The sequence below is a fragment of the Mugil cephalus genome, chromosome 6, assembly GCF_022458985.1.
Source record: "Mugil cephalus isolate CIBA_MC_2020 chromosome 6, CIBA_Mcephalus_1.1, whole genome shotgun sequence".
Lineage (NCBI taxonomy): Eukaryota > Metazoa > Chordata > Actinopteri > Mugiliformes > Mugilidae > Mugil > Mugil cephalus.
Window position 1 is genome coordinate 6848596 of NC_061775.1, and position 24595 is coordinate 6873190.

A 24595-nucleotide genomic window follows, 5' to 3' on the forward strand; every position below is an offset into this window, starting at 1 on the left:
CTGGTTTCAGGTCTGCACATCCAATGACTGCATCTCCAGATTAACAGTTAACCCGGCCGTCCTCATGTCTTTATGCGAGTCTGGACAAAGTGCAAAATACTGTCACCTGGACAGGAAAAAAAAGCTGCAGAGAAACGGAGGATACCGGCTGTTCTTCACAGGACAGATGTTACATTATCTGATGTTTTCAACTATGCTTCCTCACATACTTTAAAGGATTAAAGATGGCGACACTGGACTTATACAGCAAGGTAAAATGGAAAAATAAGATTTGGGATTTGTTTTATTTTTATTTAAAAGTTCATTCATTGTACAGTGAATAGTTTTTGGGACCTCTAGCCTTGACAAATCTTTTAGCTTATGAAAGCATCTACACTATTAATGTCAGGTTGTGAATGAGTTAGTATGAGCTACCTGACTTTATTATTAGTATTTAGGTTTTTGTTGTTAAAGTTAAATCTGAAAAAATCTGAAAAATCTTCTAACCTTATTTCTTAAACGATGTGTCCGGTTAAATCCTCGCCATATACTGAACATGTACATGGTGTGTCAAATCCTCTTCTATAAGTCTTCACATTTATAAGTGATTTAGGGAATTAGACAAGGTGGTGGTGACTAATGGGTCATCTATTCGGGCAAACGTCGAGAGAGGATGACCAGTGTTAATTTTTAACACCGTTTAGGACCCTTTTATGCTGATGGATGACAAATTTCTTGTCTGGGTGGTGTCAGGAAGTGGGACATCTTACATGGACAGCATTTTGAAAATAAGGTTTCCTGTAATAAAAGTGTCCAACCCATGCAGATTGTGTTCATCCCGCACTTTTAACCTAACTTCCTCTTGTTCAGTCGAACCGTTCCACGCAGGTTTTCCTCACCCAGCCTGTTGTTTCTTTGCTAGGGAGCGTGTGTGTGGGTTCCTGACCCAGATGCAGTGTGGCTTTCGGCCCAGCTCCTCAACGACTACAAGCCAGGGGAGAAGCAACTGCTGCTACAGCTCTCTAATGGAGATGTAAGACCTGCGGTGGCATTAATATGTCCACAGATTCATCAGAAATTGTCTTGGTGAAATAGCATCTTTCTGCTCCTTGTTGTATTGACAGAAAGTCCAGTACCCGGTTGGCTCTCCCTCAGATCTCCCACCCCTGGGAAACCCCGACATCCTCGAGGGTGAGAATGACCTCACGGCCCTCAGCTTTCTTCACGAACCCGCCGTGCTGCACAACCTGCGGGTTCGATTCCTGGACTACAACAGCATTTACACGTACTGCGGTGAGCGCTGATAATGAGGAAAGGTTTGTTTGTTCAACCAAAAGTGAGACAGCACGAGTAGATCGCTGAGACGTCTGGTGGCATGAAGCCAGAAACAGGCAGCTCCTGTGTGCTTCCGTTTGCGTGGTTACATCTCATAATGTTGTCTGCACGAGGTCAAAGGTTCAGACTGATTGTAGATGTAGTTCATCTGCTTAGTGGTTTTCGAAATGCCCCAAAATCTGTAAAGGAAAAAAAGTATTTATATCATCTTCTTACTTTTATTGTAATGAGGTTTGATTTAGATTTTTAGTTTGAATAGAAAGCTGCTTATGAACTACTGCTTGTGTTATTCCTGTTCCCTCCAGGTATTGTGTTGGTGGCCATCAATCCTTATGACCAGCTCCCCATTTATGGGGAGGAGGTGATAGACGCTTACAGCGGTCAGGACATGACCGACATGGAACCTCACATCTTCTCTGTGGCTGAGGAAGCCTACCGCACCATGACCAGGTCAGTCAGTCTTTAGAAACAGGCTCTGAGAATCTGCTGGCCTCTTAAATTGTACAAAGAAAATCTTTCTTTCCTGCAACACCAGAAGTCTCAGCGTGACTCCACCGTGTGGGATTTAATAGTCACTCTGGCTATTTGCACAGGGAGGAGAAGAACCAGTCTATCATCATCAGTGGGGAGTCTGGCTCGGGGAAAACCGTCTCAGCCAAGTTCACCATGCGATACTTCGCCGTGGTCGGAGGAGCGGCGCAGCAGACCAGCGTGGAGGAGAGGGTTCTGGCTTCTAACCCTATCATGGAGGTAAAGGGCCAACGGTTGTCCTCTCAGATATAGATATTGTTAAAAATGAAGACAAGCGAAACAATCGTGTGTTTCTGTCTGCAGTCCATCGGTAATGCTAAAACCACTCGAAACGACAACAGTAGCCGCTTCGGGAAGTACATCGAGATTGGCTTTGGCAGAAAGGGTGACATCATCAGGGCAAACATGAGGACGTACCTGCTGGAGAAGTCAAGGGTCGTCTTCCAGGTTAGGGCCCAGACAGTTCACGCCTTTTACTGAATCTCATTCAGATGTCTTGGGTGAGTTCTGCAGGTGCTCACGAACATTGTGTTTCACTTTTAAGGCGCCATCGGAGAGAAACTACCACATCTTCTATCAGCTGTGTGCCTCCAGAGAGCTGCCCGAGATGAGGCCCCTCAAACTGGGTGAGACTCAGCTACAGGCAACCCCCACAGCTTATTCTCAAAGCACTACCACGTCTGCATCGTATATTACAACATTCTCGTTGTATCCAGTCTCAGTGGGATGCCTTACTTTGTCTCCAGGTGCACCTGAGCATTTCCGCTACACTAACCAGGGAGGAGAGATGCAGATACCCGGCACTGATGATTTATCAGACCTGGAGCGCACACGCAACGCTTTCACCATCCTGGGTACAGTGTCTGTTTTTACACATTCACACACACAGCATACATTTGAAGATGAATGACACACAATTCTTCTGAATGCTGAAATTGCAGGTGTGCAGCCTGACCAGCAGATGGAGCTCTTCAGGATCCTGTCGGCTGTTCTACACCTGGGGAACATCAACATCCAAGCCAGTGGGAGAAGTTCTGACCGGAGTTTTATTGAGGTAGTAAATGTTCTTCTTCTCAACTCACACGCACATTTAAAACCGCCGTGTACAAAGTTGACTTAGAAATGTACTTAGACGTACTATTTCAATTTTCTTTTTGGAATGCACTTAACTTTAGTTTTGAGCAACCTCTAATTTGTTTTCTCCTCCTCAGGCAGAGGACCGCTCCCTGGCTGTCTTCGCCATGCTGTTAGGGGTTGAGGGATCTCAGATGGCTCACTGGCTGTGCCATCGTAGGCTGACCGTAGGAGGAGAGATGCTCATTAAGCCCATGACTGCTCAGCAGACGTTAGAAGCCAGAGATGCTCTGGCTAAACACATCTACGGTCAGCTGTTCACGTGGACTGTCCAGAGGCTCAACTCAGCCCTGCGCACACAGTCGAGACACACCAAGTCCTTCATCGGGGTGTTAGATATCTATGGGTGAGTGACCATATGCAGCGTGTGTTTAATGTCTTCAGTCTTTAACATGGACATACAAGTGTCTCTCTGTCTCGGAGCAGGTTTGAGACCTTTGAACGGAACAGTTTTGAGCAGTTCTGCATAAACTACGCAAATGAGAAACTACAGCAGCAGTTCAACAGGGTAAGTCATGTGACAGGAAGAGGCGTCTTCCTGTCTGCGTTGTGGACAGTGTGTGACAAAGCATTTTACTGGCTCTTTAAGAATTCAGCCTTTGCCGTATATATTTTGGTTCCATCATTGGATTAATAATACTAAAATGCACTCATCTCATTTCACAGACAATATCCTTCTAGTATCAAGCTGTTCAGGTCCTTACACACCTAAAATGTCAAATTGTTGAACAAGGTTATTAAATGGACTTATCCACAACTAGACTCGTTTACCATTTGCTGCAAATATGTTTCTGGATTTCATTGTCTTATTAAGTTATTGTGGAAGTAACAGCTACAAAAATAAAACTTCATACAATGAAATAATGTAACATAACACAGGATGCAGGTACAATCACATCATTGCCATGTTCTAAAGGAAATATAAAAGTCGATCATTTCCGTAATATTCTGTTATTTATTTTCATCTCATCTAAAAATGTATTAATGATCAGGCTGCTAAGGTTAGATGGTGTTTCCCCTCACAGATTCTGTACTTAAAGGTTTTCAAAATCATATATTTACTCATAGACACGTTAGAGTGTTCTTGCAGTCCTTCTTTATCTAGAATAATCATTTTGTCTGCCTCCTTGAACTTTTTGTAAGGTATTGCCAGCTGCATATTTCCCTAACAAATGCTGCTCCTTAAAAGATGCCAAGACATTTATCAGTTGATCACAAGTGAGTTATTTGGGACCAGTTTGGTGTGATAGAATAAAAGAAGTTAGAAGTGAAACAAACTGAGAAATAGAGTTTAGACTCACTTATAGTATATTTGAAGTATGCGGAACAAGTACATGACGCATGGTCTTTTTCCTGTGTCTTATAACTTGATGTGTTTTTGGTTTTCTGTAGCATGTGTTCCACTTGGAGCAGGAGGAGTACGTTCGGGAGGAGCTGGCCTGGAACAGGATTGAGTTCAGTGACAACCAGCAGTGCATCAACCTCATAGAGGGACAACTGGGCATGTTGGACCTGTTAGATGAGGAGTGCCGGGTCAGTCATGCTCCCTCTCGTTCTTTGTTTTTGTCTCTCGGGGAAATCTTTACATGGTTTTAGTGATGATCTGCTAAGCCTGTGCCCGTGTGATAACTGTTTGCGTGTGATCGATCCAGATGCCTAAAGGTTCAGATGAAAGCTGGGTGCGGAAGCTATACGACCAGCACCTGACCTCCAAACCCCACCCTCACTTCAGGAAACCTCGCATATCCAACAGCGCCTTCATCATTCTGCACTTTGCCGACACAGTGAGTGACATGGTGTCGCATCTCTCGCGCGGCCCTCCAGGGAGCGTGCGACTGTCTGAAAGCGTAGCACTCCTCAGGGTGTCTGTGTTAGCACTGACAGTTTTATTTGCCTTCATCAGGTTCAGTATGAGTGCGATGGATTTTTAGACAAGAATCGAGACACGGTCTTTGAGGAGCTCATTAACATTCTCAAAGCAAGTCAGGTATGTGCTAATTCTACTAAACACCAAACATTCATCCACCTGTCATTTCTAATTAATGAGAGTCTCGCTCTCTGCGTGTGAATTAGTCTGAGCTGGTGGCTGAGTTGTTCCAGCAGCAGGCAAATGCATCTTCTGTAGCCAATGGAAGCGTTCGCTCCGGGAAAAGAGCCACCAGAGAGCACAGGCTGACTGTAGGCTTCCAGGTGAGATCCTCTTCTCTTAGTTTGGCTCCTGTTTCCAGCATTTTCTTTAACTTTAAATTGGAAATTGATCTTCCTCTCGTTGCCTCAGTTCCGTCAGTCCTTGCAGATGTTGATGGACACACTCAACAGCACCACCCCCCACTACGTCCGCTGTATTAAACCCAACGATCTCAAAGAGGCTTTTATGTGAGTCCTGATTTGTCGTGCCTTCACAGCGAAGTGTCTAAGCGCTGTTTTTGATTTTATTTGTGTAATGGTGTGCACTGAACAGCCCATAATGGCATCGTCTTCTTAGGTTTGACCCAAAGAGGACAGTCCAGCAGTTGAGAGCCTGTGGCGTGTTGGAGACTATACGAATCAGCGCCGCAGGCTATCCATCCAGGTACTGGTATTCATTTCAGTTCTTATAAAGCCAACGTGTTTTATGAGGACAACATGGTGAACTGAAAGACGAGTAAAGAAATCATAAATAGGTGGACCTCAGAACGAATAAATAACTCAGTTTAACAGTTTTCATGCAATCAGAACATAGTCTATAACGGGCAACATAATATTATTGTTACGAATCCTTTAAAGTTGGAATGCTGCGAATAAAAACTAAAAGACCGCAATGATTTACAAATCACTTGAACATTGTGTTTTATTGCAAACAATATATAGACACTATATCAAATGCTGAAACAGATTAACTTGACTTTTTTTTTTTTTTTTTTGCCCAGAGGACTCGACATTGGACAATTTTCCATTTTGCCTTATTTCGTTTTAAATAAACTTGGGCTCAGAGAAGGAGTTTTAACTTAGATGCAGAAACGCACTGTTTTTTTTTTTTATTGTTTTAGTGGTGTTCCTGAGGTCATGCAGGGATTTCAATTACAGAACTGCATCTGCTTTTATTCAGAGGACAGTGATGCAGTACAGAGATGCAGAGATTTATCTAAATCTTTTAGTGTCACTTTGCATTGTGGATGATGAAATATTTGAATTTCTGGGTTGATAAACATTATTAGCCTATCCATTGTACCGCAGACTCCCCACTTCTACTTACTGATCACCTTTTTCTTGATTTTTGAAACATATTTTTGGAAACAAATTTTAAATAAATAAAATTCAACATTTGCTATAATATCTTTTTACTGCGTTCAATTAAAAGTACAGTTAAATTGATGAAGTCATTACCACTGTGAACATCGAAGGGAGGACTAAATCAGTGTCAACAGGAACATCAGACTGTTTCCTCAAAGATTTCTGTGCTACATCTGTGCATTCAGGTGGACGTATGAGGAGTTCTTCAGCAGGTATCACGTTCTGCTGCGAGGGCCTCAGAGCCTGGAGCAGGCCCAGGCCTCCTGCAGACAGGCCCTGCCTCAGCTCATCACGGACCCGGACCAGTACTGCTTCGGAAAGACCAAAGTTTTTTTCCGTGCCGGCCAGGTGGCTCTTCTGGAGAGGCTGAGGGCCGAGAGGCTGCGTGGGGCCGCTGTGACCATCCAGAGTCGGGTCAGGGGATGGCTGGCACGGATCAGGTACAGGAGGATCCTCTGGGCAGCCGTCACCATACAGAGATACAGCAGAGGAGCTCTGGCCAGACGGTGAGGACGGAAACTGATATTTGTCTTTCTGTGTCTATTCATGTATTTACTTCATATTAATGCACTTTCTTCTTGTGTAGCTGATTCCCTTAAAATTTTTTTTTTTTTTTTCATGCGGCTGCAGACTGGCTATGACTCTGCGCTTCACTAAGGTGGCCTTAGTGATCCAGAAGACCTACCGTATGGTGGTAGTCAGGCGGTTGTTCCTCATGATCCGACAGGCCACCATCACCATCCAAGCCTTCACCAGGGGCACACAGGCCCGTCACAGATACAGACTGGTCAGTATTTAATAGCAGCCCTGTGCACTGCTTTACCTGGTTGAGACGAGACATCCAGCTGAATCAGTTTTAATATCTAATTCCTTGATCCTCAGTTGGTGGCAGAGAGGGCCGCTGTGTTGATCCAGGCGAGAGTGCGCGGGTGGTTGGCGAGGAAGGCGTACGGGCGAGTGCGCGCGGCCGTTGTGTTCATGCAGTGCTGCGCGCGCCGCAGGGCTGCCAGGAGAGAGCTGCTGAAGCTGAAGACCGAGGCCCGCTCGGTGGAGAAGTACCGAGAGCTCAACAAGGGCATGGAAGTCAAACTGATGCAGCTGCAGTTGAGGGCAGACCAGGAGGTGGGTGACGGAGGCTGATGTTAGTGGTGAACCTAGGAAGCGCGCATCAAGACGTTGTTGCATTTTGTCTCCACGTGTTCTTGTGTCTGTCCAGGCAAGGGAGAGCTCCGCTCTGAGAGAGACTCTGAAAGCGGAGCGCGAAGCCTCGAGTGCCGAGGTGGAGGCTCTGAAGGCGATGATACAGAAACTAGAGAGCCAGAAGCAGGAACAACAGCCTCTCCCAGTTATCAGTGAGAAGGAGGTGGAGGAGAGGAGGAAAGCTGAGGAGAGAGCTGCCCAGGAGATCCTCAAGCTCACGCAAGTACGCCACCGAAACCGAGAAACACTTCAGTCCTTTACGTTGTGTTGAATAATTCACATTTCAAATGATTTTACCGGTTATTTTTATTCTTTGTCATTCGTGAAGGAGCTACAAGCACTGCAGAAGGAGAAGGAGAGTTTTGTCAAAGAGAGAGAAGAGCTCTCTGCTTCCTTGCTTGAACGAGAAAAAACACAAGAAGGCAGGCTTCCACTTCACCAGCATCACACACTCTGAATTATTCCGTGTGCCTCTTTGCTTTTTTCTTACATCGTGTATCTCCTTCTTCCCTCTACCTCTCTGTGTGTGTGTGTGTGTGTGCAGAGAGTGTGAATCAGGCCGTGTCTCAGGCGAGTGCAGCTCTTCGGGCTGAGCTGGATGAGGAGAGGAGAAAGTATCAGGGCCTGCTGAGAGAGTACGCCCGACTGGAGCAGAGATACGACAACCTCAAGGAGATGACTCTGCTCACGGAGGTTCACGACTGTGTTTGCAGACACTAGTTTGGTAACAAAAAGAAAGTTCTGTTTGCTTCATGTGTGTTTGTCCTCCCCACAACACAGCGAATGAAGGGCCACAGGAGGGCCGACTCCGCCCAGAGCCTGAGCTTTGAGCCTGCCTCTCCTTCCTCTGCTCCGCTGTCGCCCCTGTCCCTCACCCCGCTCTCCCTGTCACCCTTCCCATCTGCCTACCCTTCGCCGGAGGTGAGCCGCAGGGTCAGCGTGACATCTCCCTGTCTGGAGAGGAAACTATCAGCGTGGGGCTCTGAAACTCCACTGGTTAGTGAACGTAGTCACAAGTCCCGAACATTTTACTAAAATAAATCACGTGAATCCAGACGACTGTAATGCTCTGTAGTATTTCATTGCGCTCATGTTTGTGGTGACAGGACCAACTGATGGAGAAGATGGACGTGGCCAAAGATCCGGCCGTGAAGCTGAAAGGAGAAGACCTGGCACATGCCTACGATGCAGTACGAGTCGCAAACAAGTCAGTCCGTCCCAGCTCACTCATTTATTCCGATTATTACTCACTGGATTAACTCATGAGTCTTCCTGTTTTATCTTTCAGGTTTCTGGAGAGCCAGCTACGTGGCCAGCGCAGCCAGTGGGAACAGGAACTGGAGGCTCTGAGGCGTCAGCTCAGTCAAGCAGTCTCTGGTTCTTCCTCTGATGCACAGAGACAGGTAGAGATTCAGTAAAGTCGTCTGTAGCGACTAAGTAATAGCTTGAATGGGAAAGAGAAAACTTGTAGGGACACCTAAAATTTAATTTAATATGGCTAAAATATATATGTGTCTTCGCAAAGGACCTACAGGAGCTGCTGGAGGCCAGAGAGCATGAGTGTCTGAGGCTGAGGAGGGAAGTGAAGGAGCTTAGGAGCACGGTCACACTCAGGCGGCTCCTGTCGCAAGGTGAGAGTTCCTCTATCTGACATCTGACATTGGATTTCGTTTCTATAAAGAAGGTGCTTGTGCCGGCGTGTCTTCTGTCCCCATATAATGACAGTCTGGGTTCAGTCAGCTTGATGTAGAGGAAGATGACGCCACCTCTAGGGGTCCCCCAGTATAAAAAGACTGGGTGATGTGTATGGGAGGTCTGTATTTGGGTGCATGTGAACTAGAGAGCCTTCAATATCAAGCGCCCTCAGCACTCCAAGCTGTCAAACAAACCTACTCTGTTTAGCCTGGATGGGGTCTAGCCTTTATTTATAACTTTGAATGGGATCAGTTTTGTTGTCAGTTTGCCACATTGATTTAAGACAATATATTAGAGTCCGAGGCTCTAAGGACCCAAGGCCAGTGCTTTATGGCCATTTCCAAAAGTATGGAAGTATGGAAATCACTGATTGTCTATGAACCCAAACATCTCCATTTGCTAGAAATTTGCTAGATTTTGGTTTCCTATGCTTTTCAAAACAAAATACTTGTGGATTTGTATTGATGTATTGATACCAAATAAAGTAACATACATTTTGATAATTAAGGACACAATAAGGGGAGAAAGAAAAAACTCTCCAGTCCATTTAACAGGTTCATTTATAGCCTCAGGTGCCATATATCTACCTTTGAGTTCAGTCCTCTCTTCCATTTATAGTGTACCTTGTGGTGTTTTCTCTTTCTAGCTTTCCCACCAGCTTTGAACACAGAGGGCTTCTCTTTGTCGCAGCCGAAGCCAGCGGCAGTCACTGGTTTACTGGAATGTAGGAAGAGGGACGAAACCAAACTCATTAAGAACCTCATCACAGGTGAGACTGATCACCATCGACCTCACTCATCTTCACCTTCCTTCTTCTCTCTGGTATGACTTCTAGTGTATTTGAGACAGTGAAAGACGTTTATACACCGTTGTGTCATCCATCCATCCATCTATGCATCCATCCATAGATGATAATAATCAAAGGGTTCTCCGGTGCCAGTTAACAGAAATCAGAGCATGCTTTAAACTGAACACGTTCATTGTTGTAATTCTGTAGTTCTGATATTTTCCCAAACTTTTAGAGTAACCATGTGTGTAGATTTGCTCACAGAAACGTTTGAACTTTACACAGAAAACTCACATGTGCAAGGCATTCATTCATACTTTATATAGTATTAAACTTAATGTCTGTATAGTTGAGTGAACAGGGACAGGGAGTCGTGCGTCATTGTTTTGTTCTATCAGTTTTAATCTTGTGATGGCCATTTGTATCATCTGAGTGTGACGTGGCTCTATGAACTTTTACTGTAACTAACTCTGCTATAGCCGTCACGTATGACCTGACCTTGCTCTCTCTGCCACTGCCGCTCCCGCTGTCTGTGCTCCAGACGTCCGCGTTGACAGCGCCCTGTCTCTGCCTCCTGGCCTGGCTGCCAACGTGCTCTTCCTGTGCGTTCGCCAGGCCGACTGCAGCGGAGATCAGGCCCGCGCTCGCTCGCTCTGCAGCGCCGGTGTCACGGCCATGAAGGCAGCTCTGAAGGTAACCCGGCTCCGCTCTGTGCGCCATATGGCTGAGGTTTAATGCATAAAGGAAGTTCACGTCACGTCATGTCGACTGCCACTTTGAAAAAGACGTTGACAAAGTAACTTTGAAACTCTTACTGAGATTGCTTCGGCCTATATGCACGTCCCACCCCAGCACCATTAACATATACTCATTTTATCACATTGTTTTTATCGTGTCAGTTAATTTCCGAATCACGTCATGACTATTTTTCTCATCTCTTTCTGCAGAAATATATCAGTGATATAGATATGACGGCTCTGTGGCTGAAAAACATCTGTCTGTTGCATGACCTGTTGATGCAGCACTCACAAAAACAGGTAGCAGGAACTTATTGTTTGTCTGACTGAGAACTTAAACACTTAAAGATGTAATCATAGTAGAATCACGCTAAGTATGCTATGTATGACTGGACTGATTGCTTTTCAGGCCCTAGACTCAGATGAACTGGTTCCACTGTCTGCTGACCTGAGCGACCTGATCCGCTCCCTCAGTGACCTCTGTATCCAGGCCTATCAGCAGCTCCTCAGCATCACTGAGACACGTCTGCAAAACATTATAGGTACCACCACAACCACACCGCCACTGCCACTGCCACTGCTCCTCTCCTCTCTGCTGCCCTCCACCATCTTCTCCTTCTGTCCCCTCAGTCCCCGCCCTGCTGGAGAGTGAGACCATCCCGGGTCTGTCCAGCTCTGTGATGAAGCTGTCCAGGAAGAGAGCGGGCTCAGACCCCAGGGTCGTGGGAAGCGACGCCCCCACCATGGCGTCCGTGCTGAGGGAGCTCGGAGGCCTCCATGCCGCCATGACGCATCAAGCTCTGCCCCGGACTCTGATGGAGCAGGCCTTCCACCAGCTCACCTACCTCACCTGTGCCTCTGCTTTCAACAGCCTGATGCTGAGGAAAGACATGTGCAGCTGGAGTCGTGGCATGCAAATACGGTAGAAACCGACACAGAGTAAAATATTTATATTGTTGATACTGTGTGTGCAGTGTTGACATTACGCAGTTTATTCTCAGGAAAATCTCCCTCAAATATGATGAACCAATTTATTTGTTTTGAATTCACTTGATCTCTCAATACATTATTTTTCTTTTTTTTTTATTAATCTTCATATCAGTAGTGTGCTATAGTCATTCATTTACACTTTTTTAATTTAGTTAGTGTGGTTTGCCAGCAACAGCGCAGTTGCATTAAAAGCTACATGTGAATTTTAAATTTTAGTTAAATATATTTTTTACATGCAATGAAACCTTTACCCTAAATCCATTTCAATATGCTCAGTAATTGAGTTCCTCATAGTGAAAAAGTTTGTCAAATTTGTGTTACATTAGAATATTAATTTCCCCATTCACAGTATTTGAGAATTTGAATGCTGTTTTATATGTTTCACGTCAGGAATTGAGTATTGTAGACCACGTTAACAATCATCTCATCTCATAGATACAATTTGAGCCTCCTGGAGGAGTGGCTGCGGAGCCGAGGCCTACATGCAGGGGGCGCCGTCGCCACACTGGAGCCCCTCATCCAGGCGGTTCAGCTGCTGCAGGTGGGGAAAAAAACTGAGGCCGACGCACAAGCCATTGTCCAGACCTGCACTTCCCTCTCCAGCCAGCAGGTGGGTCTGTTAGTCTAATGTTATTTGTAGTGGGAAGAAATACACGTGCAGCTTATATGACTGTACGTCTTGTTTAATGTATTTAACTGGTGCCTGTCCTCTTATTTTGTTTGGCAGATTGTGAAGATTCTGACCCTCTACACTCCCCACAGTGATCTTGATGAAAGAGTCACAGTGAAGTTCATCCGTACTGTCCAGGTACAGTGTATACCTATAAGCTTTCATGTGTTTTAGGTATTAAAATAGTGCGTCTCACGCCAGCGGTCTCTGTCTGACTTTGCTCTCTTAGGGTTTCCTGAAAGGCCGCTCTGAAAGCCAGCCTCCACACCTCCTGATGGAAGTGAGGAGAGTGTTCCCTGTCACATTCCCCTACTTGCCTCCACCCGTCTTCAACGCTGAGCAGTTAGTCATCCCAGACACCCTCAAGATCTCCTTTCTACGCAGAGCCTAAAGAGACAGCATGCACATTCACCAGGAGTCCAGCGAATTCAGCTAAATCTAGTCCTTTAAGATTTCTATGACTTCCAGTGTCACGAACGTCATTAGTGGGTGATCCGTATACTGTAAAATGCAGCGGTGGAAAATGACTGCGTTTACATTTACTCATGCAAATTACTTTTTGAGGTCGGGGAGACGTGGCCAATTTAAATACATTGAATTCCTCAAAGCACACGCATGCTCACTGGGATTGTCTCTCAGCTCGTGGAAAATCACCTCATCCTGGAGGAGGTTTTTAACTCTAGAAGTTACTTCTATATTTTCCCTGCTGCTTTCTGAAGTTTAGGAGACTATGAGTAGAACAATATTTCCCTCCATAGTCTCTACTCCATTGCTTGATTAGCATTTTTACTTAAGCAAAGGATCTGAGTGGCTAACTGGGGCGAACGCTGACGTAGCACAATATATATGTTTTCTATTCTGAAGTAGGTAATGGAATTAAACTGCGACTCTCTCTCTCTCTCTGTGCAGTTTAACAAACAGTGAACGACATGAAGCTTGTTTTTCTTTTTCATAGTTTATTGGAAGCAGAAACACAATAAGACTGCAGTCCTGAGAACCTCAGCCCCCAATAAGAACAACCATAATAATAATTATAATAATAAAAAAAAAAAATTAGAAACATCTCGTGTATAAAAAAATTCTCATGCGAGTACTTTGTACCACTACACATCATCAGTAATACATATTTATATATTCACAACCATTTGAAAAATAGAAAACAATAATGAAATATCAAAATAAAGGAGACGACAATTGGCAGTTAACATCAAATAATTATGCGTGCTGGCACAATACAGTTTTTTCTTTTTGTTTTATTGTTCCTATCATGCACCATTTCTGGAAGTACAGGCCCGGCATCGTCTGGGTGGCCTGGTTGGCGAGACAGAACAGGACAGATCATGCATGTCTGTCCGCCTCCCGTCTGTGTGCTTATCGTTGTGCTTCGTCTACCTTCGTCCTTAACCTCTGTGTGCGTTCCTGTCTCACGTGCCAACCTGATAGCCCAACACACAAACTGAGCCTGTGAAGGAGGAAGTGTTTCCTTGACTAAAGTTATCATTGTCAACAGCAATAAATAAAGTTTTCGTGGCAGTTCCAGTGACAACGGTGTACCTGTTATTTAGAGTTATTAAAAACTGTGCAGATTTCCCCTTTGAATAGAAGACCCTGCACACACCAGAGAGTTACACAACATGATTAACTCAAGCTGCTTTCAGTTTTAGGCCACATATCGTGAACCTAAGATAATCTCCAAATCAGACCCATTAAATTTAACATGAACATTCTGCGATTGATCTCCGGTGCGTACACGGCCTCACTGCATCTTTCAGTAGTAGCTACATATCCAGATTGGGCACACATAATTACCCGGAGCAAAATTCAAGTCTACAAAAGAGCAGCAAACTTCACTTCACATAGTCTGACGTCCGAGCTATTTACAACTGCAACAATCGATCTCTGTTCCAGACTATTTTCCTCTGCACCAAAAAGCTGTACAAACAAGTTCCAGTCTCTAATCAGCTTCTACTACGGCTGCGATATTTGGCCCGTTACAATAAAGACAGCATTTACAACATATCAGACAAACGCTTGTGCTGATATAATTCGAATAATATTCCACAATGTAAACATTATAAGACTGCTTCGAAAAATGACTCATCTACGTAGATTTTTTTCTTTTTTCTTTTTATAGATCAGATGCATAGAGTTCAGTTCTTACACCTTGTTCAAATACTGGGGCCTTTTGAATTATTCAGTTGTCATCAAGCGGTTTTCACGGGGGGAAAGGCCCTCGTTAGTGGCAACTTAGCGACGAGGCAGAAATAGAAAAACAACCAAACACCCTGTTATCGATGCACTGCGTCTCCTCCTCTCAGTCAGTGACACTATTTCCTTTCCTGGATTCCTTTTTTTTTTTTTTGTTCACAACAAGCATACAAACCTCTTATAGATAAATAAAACAATCTTTTTTATATATATATATATATAAAATAGGGCATTCAGAGAAAATAGAAGTGGCATTAATAGACATGCTAGACGGCAAATAATCAGTTTAAAACATTTAGCTTCACACAAAAGTGTCTCTAGGTTTTCACTGAACTGTAGGATGATTTGAAACAAAGTGTAGTTCCTGTAATCTCATAACCCAGAGAGACGAACGAAACGAGTAAAAAGGTGTTATTATGGGTGCAGCAAAGACCCTGTGCTTCTAAATCTTCCCACTAGGTGCTCTGTAATGACTGGACTAAAACACTGGCATGTAGGCCCTCTTTTAGATGTCAGACCCAGACTTGGTGAGTTCTGGATCTGCAGCCCTTTAGCAGAGGTCTTACTTCTCAATCGGGATTTTGAATATTTATGATTTGGTACCCACGCAGACATTTCACCTCCAGACCATGATGCTTTGCAAAATAGTGTCTCAGAGGCATTTTTTTTTTTATCATCTCCTTATGCATGCAGGATTTTATTTGGCAATTGCCTTTTTTTTTCCATTAAAGGTCCCTCCATTATGCACCACTCACGCACCCAGTATAGGATGGCTGAGGAATGTTTACAGTAATAAAAGTAAAAAAAAAAAAAAATTAAAAAAACAAGAAAACTCCCTAAAAAGACAATAAAATCTAATCCGAATATGAACGCCTCTCCCCCCTCGCCCTGTGTGACGTTCTCTGCTTGTGATGGCTTCCTGTGGTTACATTTACAGGTAACAGGCAACACGGGCGGCTACATGAGGTCAACGTATTACAAACACACATTGTGCTCGAACGCAGGTCTTTGCGTTCGCTCAGTCCATGACATGTACTCTGATGATCGCTTGAAGACTTGCTCTCATCAGATTCGGTCACTCTGTACCGGAGTCGGACACAAAATACACGAGGGTCAACAAGACAGAAGGCATTGAGGGTGTCAGGCAGTGTGCTCTGTTACAGGGTAGACGGACGGACAGACAGACGGACGGACAGAAAAAGACAATCTTTCAAGTACCACACGTCTATCGAATATTCCTATATGTATCTTTACATATTTCCTTCATAGTTTATATTATATTTATAGATATCTATCATGATATATAGAGTTATTAAAATATAATCTGGAAGAAGGAAGTAAATAAATAGTAAACGTGTCGTAGGTAAATAAATAGTACTTTGCTCCCAGTGTGTGCCCCCCCAACCCGATATCTGGAATGTTTGAGGCCGTGCAGGCGTCGTTGTTGTTGTTGTTGTTTATTGGTCAGTTGGGCGGTTGGTCCTGTTGTGCTTAGGGCTGGTCTTGGCATATTTCAGTGATTATCTGTTGGCACTTGCGGTCCCTTCTCTAAAGCGGGTGTGAACCAGGGAAGGGACAAGAGGAGGCGGGAGGTAGGGAAAGAGGGGCTTACGTCGAAAAGGCAGAGAGAAGTGAGAAAGAAACCCAAACATATTAAAGGCTACAAGATTTATCTTGTGTGTGTGTGTGTGTGTGGAATGGAATAGAAGAAAGTAGATGTATCCTCTGTGAATAAACTATGTGTTGTTAATCAGAAGGATGGCTGAGAACATGTGTTGCTTTGCACTGTGTCTTTCCCACCGACATAAACGTGGTTACGGCATTGGATGTGTGCTTTTCCAACACTGGATCTTCAGGGCAGTGGCTTGCAGTGGCTCAGGAGAGCGGGTGGCGACGTCTGATCGGGCTCCGGTCTCATTTTCGATTCCGTTCCGCCCCTTAGCTGCGGCCCTCCTCCGCAGAGCGCTGGTCAGACTTGAGCTTGACGAACTCCTTGGCCACGTCGTCGTTGTTGCGTTGGGAGAGGATGCGCAGGACGGTCAGGCCTGTCTCATCCATGTGGATGCGTTTGCCCAGCGGCAGCCAGCAGGCCACGCTGCCTTTGGACGCCATGTCCTTCAGCTGTAGGACGGCCATGCCCACGGTGCGATCCTCCCGAGCGAAGCAGTAGTCCTTCACACACACCTGCAGCTCGTAGCACTCGGGGCCGACCTCATTACTCAGAGTGCTGAGGAGCAGGGGACATAGAGGCGTCACTCAAGAATCTACACATCACAAAGCCGTACAGTTCGGTCCACAGCAATCACCAAATACTTACAAAGTGAAGGTTTCGTTATATTTGGGAGCCCAACTGTTGTTCTTTGACTTTGTGGCGTACTTCCTCTTCTTGTCGCTGAGGTGAGGGCCGATGATGTAAACCTCCACAAAGGGCCGGAATATGCCCTGCGTCTGCCACCTCAGGTCGTTGGCAGCCACCACTGACACGGAGGGCGAGAGGAAGAGAGAGGAAAAGTGGAAGAGAGCGGGAAGGTGTGAGAAAGACAATTATGTGGTGAAAAAGAGTGAGACAGGGAGTGAACAGAAAACTCAGAACAAGAAAATCCTGTCTCCTCTCCTCCAGGCCTCAGATTCACTTTCTTAGTCAGTGAACGAAGAATTGGGAAATTATTTTGTTAATTGTCAATCTGCTGAAAAGATGCCAGTGATGCCAGTTATGGCGGTGTGTGCTACCCACATTATTTTCTGCCACTGAAAGTGGAACAACTTTTGAGATTATACCTGCTGAGCAAACACCGTCCACTGAAAAACAGTGGAATTCAATTTGGGACAATTTTTGTCTAATTGGTCCTGGTGTCAAGAAGAAACTCTCACCATATTTATCAAGCTCACGTAAGTGAAAACAGTTAGTTGGTCCTCTTACCTTTGACTGTGACCTTGTGCTCTCCGGTGTTGGGGTGGGTGAAAATCTCCACATGGATGGACACTTCTCCCACAGCGTCGTCCACCCCAGAGCCTGAGAGAGTGAGGGTGCCGTTAATACCCTTGAATCTGAAAAACTAGGCCTACTCGTGCTCCTGTCGCAGACCAAACATCAACAGAAGCCACTGTGCCCTCTATTCCAAAACCTCCTGCACATTTCGATGCAAAAGAAGACCAGCTCCATTTCAGCTCCACAGAACGGACACTGAAACGGATTAGGCTGTAACCTTGTGGTGATTTTCCAGATCATTAAATATGCAAACTTTTCGTGCTACCGAAGTCTTTTTCTTTTTTTGTTTTTTGTAATAGGAGGACTCAAAATAGAGCACAGTGGTCTGTTTGTGCATATGTTGTGGTCTGTAAGTGGACAATCAGACAAAGCTGCTATGAGTGGGCATGTGTTTTTAAATATGGTTAGAAGATGCATTCAGCTCTAGGGTTGAGCACCTCTGCAGATACAGTCACGTAGACAGGTGACGAGACTAGAGCAGCAGCGCTTCTACGGATTCAGCAGCTGAGAGGTATTCATTTTGGTTTGGGGAAGGTGGTGATTTGTGCCCACTCATAGGCGCGTGGTGTCTGTTAGGATGCAGGGTGGTTAGTAAGAGGCAGAGAAGAAGACAGGAGAGACGCTGGAGGAGGCCAGCTGACAGTGTGGTGTCCCCCGACACAGGTCAGGTCGGGGCATGCTCGGATGGATCTAGACAGGTGGACACACCCATTCCTTGGTAAAGATCTTTACCCAAGCATGGTAAAAGGTGGGACTGGAAAGTGTAGGACCATACAGAGAGATGGAGAGGCAGTCTGGCCTCTGGTGCAGGCCGAAACGAAACAAACTTGCAAAATAATCTACGTTTTTCATCCACGTTTTTACTCCGCCCCTTTAAAGGTGGTCATAATGTTATGCCTGATCGGTGTACGTCATACATGCTATGAAGTCATTGGAGGCAGACTGGTTATCTATGGCTACGTGAATAACTTATTGTTGTTCTTCATTTGAGATGGAGACTGTGGACTTGGACACAGCTTGATGTGTTGGGGTCCTTGTACTTCTACGACCTAGTGATGGCTCAATTCAGGCTCTAACTATAAATCTAGGAGGGAGATGGACAATTATTTCCTCTGTGGTTTCGTGCTGCATGTGAACAAGTGGTTTATATCCACATATGACTCCAGAAGGATACTGTGACAGATGGACATTAATTTTCAGTGTTTTAATTAGTGTCTTCGCTCTGTCATCGGTATCTTCGTGGTGGCGACCAGCAGTCTGCATGTGTGCGTTTGTGTGTGTGTGTGTGTGTGTGTGTGTGTGTGTGTGTGTGTGTTTTTAACCAGTCGCCCACTAAACAAGGTGTCTGTGGGAGTTAGACGGCAGAGTGTTCCTGGCATGCAGCTCTCTGCAGCTCTCAAGGGAGCATTATGGGATTGTTGGTCTCGCTGCCAGCGGGACCAAAGAGAGCAGCAGTCATCCATCTGGCCTCATCTACTCAGTGGAGGACGTCCATAAAAGATGAGAAAGAAACTTTGCTGGCCACAAGGCAGAGAAGCTGTTGCCAAGGAAATGCATGTTTTTCTTCTTAAACAAACACAACAACCACTGCGCAGATTTTCTTCCACACTGCAAACCGTCACCGGAATAGACATCAAGCCCGAGATTTACTGCGATTGTGTCAAAGAGTTCATTCAAAGTCATTTCATATTATATATATTTTTTTACTGTGAAAACCCCAAAATTTATTCATTCATTCAATTCAATTTGAGTGAAAAAACAACAACAACTATTTGCTATTTTGAACTTGAAATCCAGACAAAATCCAAATCTGATCATTAATTCTACCACGGTTAATCTGAGTATCAGTGGAAGTGATCATCTCATCTCATCTTCTACTATCACTTATCCTCACTAGGGTCACAGGGGTTGCTGGAGTCTATCTCAGCTGTCATTGGGGGAGAGGCGGGGTACGCCCTGGACAGGTCGCCAGTCCATCGCAGGTCTAACAGAGACAAACAACCATTCACACTCACACCTAGTGTCAATTTAGAGTCACCAGTCAGCCTAACGAACATGTCTTTGGAGTGTGGGAGGAAACTGGAGTACCCAGAGAAAACCCACACAGACACAGGGCGAACATGGAAACTCCACCCAGAAAGGCCTGAGCTGGACTCGAACCTGGACCTTCTCACTGGGAGGCATCAGTGGAGTCTTCTATCTGAACTTAGATCCTCAAGGATTTTGAAAAGGCACAATTTGAACTTAGCTGGTAAAGATTTCAAAAGAAGGAGTTGAAATACAGATCACTGCTTTAAGAACAAAAATATTTGAGAGTTTTACTTTCATTGGTATTTTACTATAGTCACTCAAAAATAAGTCATGCAGTCAGTAGTGGTTAGATTTAGATATACAGTTACATTATTTTTTATTAACTTTCTCCAGTCTTATTGACTCCTCCCTCTATGAAAACAACATAGATTTACTTCTATATCTTGTCCATCACATCAACTCTTCAAATACGACACAAACACTGAATAAGATGAACACAGCTCCAGCATCTGTGTGTGTCTGCATCCCTGTGCGCACGTGTGTGAATATGTTGTGTGTGGGAAAGAGTCAGATCTTTTTATCCGATCTTATCTAAAGTGACAGAAATCAGACCACCAGACCGGAGGGGTTGCCTCTGATTGGCTCAGGCTGTGGAGGGGAGGGGGGGTGGGGTGATGAGCTGGACGCCCTTTCTCATCGCCGCTTCAGGGAAGGCTGCGCTGCGTGTGGGCTCTGTGTGGGTGCTCGTATGCGTCCGACACTCCCTGTGTTTGCGCGTGATGGTAGGGCAGTCAAGGACAGGGACCCCTCCCAGGCAAACTCATCGAGTTCATAATCACCCCACTCCTCCTCCTCATCGGCATCTCTCCTTTCAAATGCGATGGGAGGGGCAGTAACTTTGGAGAAAAGGATTTCCTCTTGCTGGAGGCAGATAATAGTCTGCCTCTACCACCTTAAGAACTGTAGCTCAGTCACACTGTTCTGCTCGGACACGCACGCACACACACACACACTCACTCAGCCCTCCGGCTACTCTCTGTGACATCATGCTGCATCAGGCCTTCTCCACACTTGAGTGCATTTCTCTTATTTTTGTCTGATGTCCGCACATCATGCTTTGGTGTCTGCTCATACATACCGTCCGCGGCGTATGTATTCAGCACAGTTCGGCGCATACAGACATCAGCGTGTACATTTTCATGCATCAATGCACAAAGTCAGCGTCCTCTTTGTCGCGGTGGGCATGTACAGTACGTGTGTGCAAAAAGGCGGAGGCAAAGAGAGAGAGAGAGGAAGAGAGAGGAGGTATGCTTGGTGTGTGCGTTGCGTTTGTCTGTCGGGATGAGTTCGAGCAGGCAGGGGAGTTTCAGGATGCATATGAGGGGGTGGAAGGGTGGAGGGGTGGAGGGAGCTGGGCTTTGGTCTGGGGGCTTTCTAGTTGTCCCGGATGTCTCAGGGCCTGAGCCTGAGTGCAACGTACCCTTCTCTGGGTAAACATCCTCACTAGTGGTGAATCTCACCCCCTTCCCGCCGAACACTGGCCCACAGACGGGGCAGGAGGAGGGAGTAGACAGAGAAAGGAGACACACGTACAAATATGAAGTTTGCAGAGGTTGAATTTAAGAATTACAGAGAAGAAAATAATGAACATGTAAAAGCACTTTCTTGTATGTCGGGGGGAGAGTGAGTTATTTGTTATGATTCTTCTGATCTGCTGCGCGAAGATGCTCTTCCAGCATCAGTGCTGTAAAGCAAACTTCCGTATGCTCTGAAAACCACATGGCAGTCTGTCTAATTAAATTTTAAACGATCGGCCATTCAAATGGTATTTCCACCAGCGGTGCTCGGGGACAGCGTGTCAGACTCAGCCTCCACGAGGACGGTGACTGTTATGTAGCTATCTGACGGTGGGAGGCCGCGCCAGCGGAATCAAAGCGCGGGAGAAAAGAGGAGGTGGGTATTTAATTTTTTACACTGCAAATAGCTGTCAGATCATGTAAAGAATAGTTTCTGTGTTTCCGGAGGCTCGCTGCCAGGAGACCAAGCATTTCAGAGCTCTGAGACGGTACAGTCTCGACTTCATGCTCTACAAAGCATGTGAGTTACTTTCAGGATACAGAGCTTGGCATCTGGGAACTCCTAACATCAGCAGATGAGTGGGAAACACTTGCTCCGCCGAGAGTGCAAAGCGGAGAAAAAGGAATTCACTGAACTCCATTAGAGAATTATGTAACTGAATTAAGTTCACGGTTAGCAAATGAAGACGTGGGAAAGTAAAGAGGATCAAAAGATCTCCAAAGAAACAGAGAGGAGTGAAGTTTGTTAGGTTACCTTGTGCGTTCTGTGACTGGACAAAGGTCTTAATGAGTTTGTCTGTGGCCTGCGTGTACAGGGACAGAGCGTAGTGTAGAGACAGGAGGTCAGGACTCTTCTCCAGGAAAGTCTTCTTCAGACCCACACCACCAGCATGGAAATATTGCTGACACACAAAAAGGGAGACGCACAAAACGGAAAACATCAGTAGAATCAGATTAATGAAAAGAATATGAAATGAACACAGCATCAGCTACATGGGAATCCCTGGTTAATTTAACAAGCTAATTAAACATTTGAAGGGTTTCCATTTGGCTACAAAATGTGGGCACAGGCTTTTTCCTTGTTTTACACAACAGTGAATTGAATGAATTACAAAAAAATTTAAATAAAAAAAATTACAGTTCAAGAAGGAAATCCTCTCTGGAAAAAAAGTTGTGAAAGTTATTTCTTTCTACTTCCTCATGTTGTAGAGGGGAAATTGTCATAAAAACTAATACGCAAAACATTTAGGAAAGGAGAGTAATTGATACTCCTGCCCCTATGTTGCTTGAAATCATTCAATATTGACTATGAAGAATTTATTAAATATACAGTATATAGTAAAATCTCATGTTTGACATGTTTGACGCGTTTGACGTTAGGGTTACTACCTTTTTTACTGATAACCCCAACCCCTACCCCTAACAGTTTTCCCTTTTTTAACCTGTCATACAGGACATGCAGGAAACTCGTTTCTAGAATATGTTTCCAGATTCAAACTCCTGGAACATTTTTCTCAACATGCATACAAACTCAATAAGAAAGTAGCTCTTGTTTGGGTGCCCCTGTTTCCATTTTCATTTGCTTCAACTTGAAATACCATCTGAATTATTATTATTATTATTATTATTATTATTATTATTATTAGTTTACTGAAGTGGGACAATGCACATTAATCAACAATGATGCACTAGTCGTCGGTGTAAATGTGCCGGATTTAGCACAAATGCTAGTTTTCAGTCATAGTCCCAAGGCAGCTATATATAAGTATAACTATAATATAAGTTGTCTGTTAAATATAAGTTGTTTCTGATTTATCACAGCTCCTACATATATGATATATTGAATCCCTACCTTGATGGTGTCCAGGGCCAGCTCGATCACAGCACACTGCTTGGGTGTCAGCGCTTTGGCCTCCTCACGAACCATGTGCTCCTTAAGACGACAGCGGCACGGGCAGAAAGCAAAATTCCATTCACACGCTCGTTTTCATATTTTCTAAGCAATTAGAGAACAACTCAGTCCAGAGCGCTGTCGCCAGGCCCAGAGCATATCTGTGTGGACACATATTGTACCTTCAGTTTGGACAGCTGTCCCAGCTCCTTAGCGGCGTTAAAGATGAGCTGAGTACCCTGGAAGAGACAGAGAGAAAGGAAGAGGAGAGAGATGGACAAGCAGAGAGAGAGAGAGAGAGAGAGAGAGAGAGAGAGAGGAGTCCTGTGATTATCATGACAAAAGTGGCGCAGCACTAAACGGCCTAGTGTCACACAAAGGACAGCGACGTTTCTGACACACACATCCATAAACAGTCACTCTGAGTCGCTTTACAGACGTCAGGTACTTTTTCCTTCAAGTGCCGTTATCAGACGTATCTGTGTTTTATTCATTCCAAAACATTACACTCCGCTGCACAGACCCACACACACACACACACACACACACACACACACAAAGTGAGACATCTCAGTACAAAGAGAAGGGAAAGTGGTTCAGCACGTAGTGTTGCCAAGGAAGTAGATGTTCTCGTGCACTCAGGAACACACGCATGCACACACACACACACTAGTAGCAGGTATACAGTTGCACTGCGGTGTATGCAGGTATTTACTGGAAGTCACGGCCTAATCCAATGTTCTCGTAAGAGAATATATCACTAAGTGCTGCACCTCCAAATCTAATCTTCGGTTACAGCTTTAGACATGAGACATGATTTTAAATCCGCAATCGGTCGTTTTAACGGGCTGGAGGTTTCTTGGAGGGACTTTATTATCAAAACAATGCACTTCAGAATGAGTGCCGTGTCAATTTAAATTATATTTCTGGTATTTCAGTCCAGGGATGCAATGCCCGGCTGGGTCATGAGAGGTTAACTCAGTGCTGTGTAGCAGTGACTGTTGTAATGAATCTGTTAACGTCGATTTTTCTGCCGCTACTAGCAGACTAAATAAATTGTGCACTCCAAGTCAAAGACCCAATTAACTTGCAACAAACCCCATTTTTCCTTATGCACCGTGTTGCGATCACTCTCTGCAATCCAAATTAAATTACTATTGAACGCTGTGTGTTTGCGGTGCATTCAGCTCACAAAACATCTAGTGTGTGTGACATATGGCGAGGCTGGGCGTGCAAATTCTGGTAGAGGTATAGTACACAGCGTACGAGCAGCGCTATTTAGAATGTAGTGTCAAACACAAAACTGAAAAATCAATATTTCCGCCGCTTTGTTTGACTGTGGAGCTGAGGGAGAGAGACAAAGACACGGAGAGAAGACATAGAGGAGAGAGACAAGACACATTGATCTAAAGGGGTTTAGTCCTTACATCACTGTGAGAAGCACTCTTCAGCCTCCCCTGGAAAGAGAGCATGTGGTTAATACTTCAAGCAGTGGCCCAGTCCCCGCTGTCAGACTTCGCTCTCTTTGGCTAGACGAGAGCGCGCAGTCACAAGTGAATAAATTGTTT

At 44.9% G+C, this 24595-nt stretch overlaps 2 protein-coding genes across 11 annotated transcripts in view; one reads left to right on the plus strand and one right to left on the minus strand.

Annotated features, from left to right (window-relative positions):
- The first annotated feature begins 77 nt into the window (after positions 1 to 77).
- Positions 78 to 13874, plus strand: si:dkey-110c1.10 (unconventional myosin-Vb). Its single transcript, XM_047586900.1, has 35 exons — positions 78 to 251; positions 902 to 1012; positions 1104 to 1272; positions 1620 to 1764; positions 1908 to 2064; positions 2149 to 2292; positions 2390 to 2471; positions 2592 to 2699; positions 2787 to 2899; positions 3057 to 3325; positions 3406 to 3487; positions 4372 to 4512; positions 4632 to 4763; positions 4883 to 4966; positions 5053 to 5169; positions 5258 to 5355; positions 5465 to 5551; positions 6438 to 6758; positions 6883 to 7039; positions 7135 to 7374; positions 7469 to 7675; positions 7781 to 7874; positions 7997 to 8145; positions 8233 to 8448; positions 8559 to 8659; positions 8741 to 8855; positions 8978 to 9083; positions 9794 to 9916; positions 10476 to 10627; positions 10882 to 10971; positions 11081 to 11213; positions 11302 to 11593; positions 12097 to 12271; positions 12389 to 12469; positions 12561 to 13874. Exons 1-35 carry the CDS (start codon positions 225 to 227, stop codon positions 12720 to 12722), a joined length of 4980 nt encoding a protein of 1659 aa, XP_047442856.1. The 5' UTR covers positions 78 to 224; the 3' UTR covers positions 12723 to 13874.
- The window catches only part of unc13a (unc-13 homolog A (C. elegans)), a 43095-nt gene continuing 31770 nt past the window's right edge, over positions 13271 to 24595 (minus strand). For 3 of the 10 annotated variants that reach the window (XM_047586898.1, XM_047586890.1, XM_047586889.1), the window contains 8 exons: positions 24455 to 24484; positions 23210 to 23266; positions 22989 to 23069; positions 21891 to 22038; positions 21040 to 21096; positions 17460 to 17552; positions 16857 to 17016; positions 13271 to 16766 (listed from right to left, as the gene is read on the minus strand). In XM_047586898.1, coding sequence (XP_047442854.1) covers positions 16478 to 16766; positions 16857 to 17016; positions 17460 to 17552; positions 21040 to 21096; positions 21891 to 22038; positions 22989 to 23069; positions 23210 to 23266; positions 24455 to 24484 — 915 coding nt within the window. In that variant the 3' untranslated portion in view covers positions 13271 to 16477. The remainder of the gene's footprint in view (positions 16767 to 16856; positions 17017 to 17459; positions 17553 to 21039; positions 21097 to 21890; positions 22039 to 22988; positions 23070 to 23209; positions 23267 to 24454; positions 24485 to 24595) is intronic. The other 7 variants (XM_047586896.1, XM_047586893.1, XM_047586892.1 and 4 more) reach the window with 3 other exon arrangements.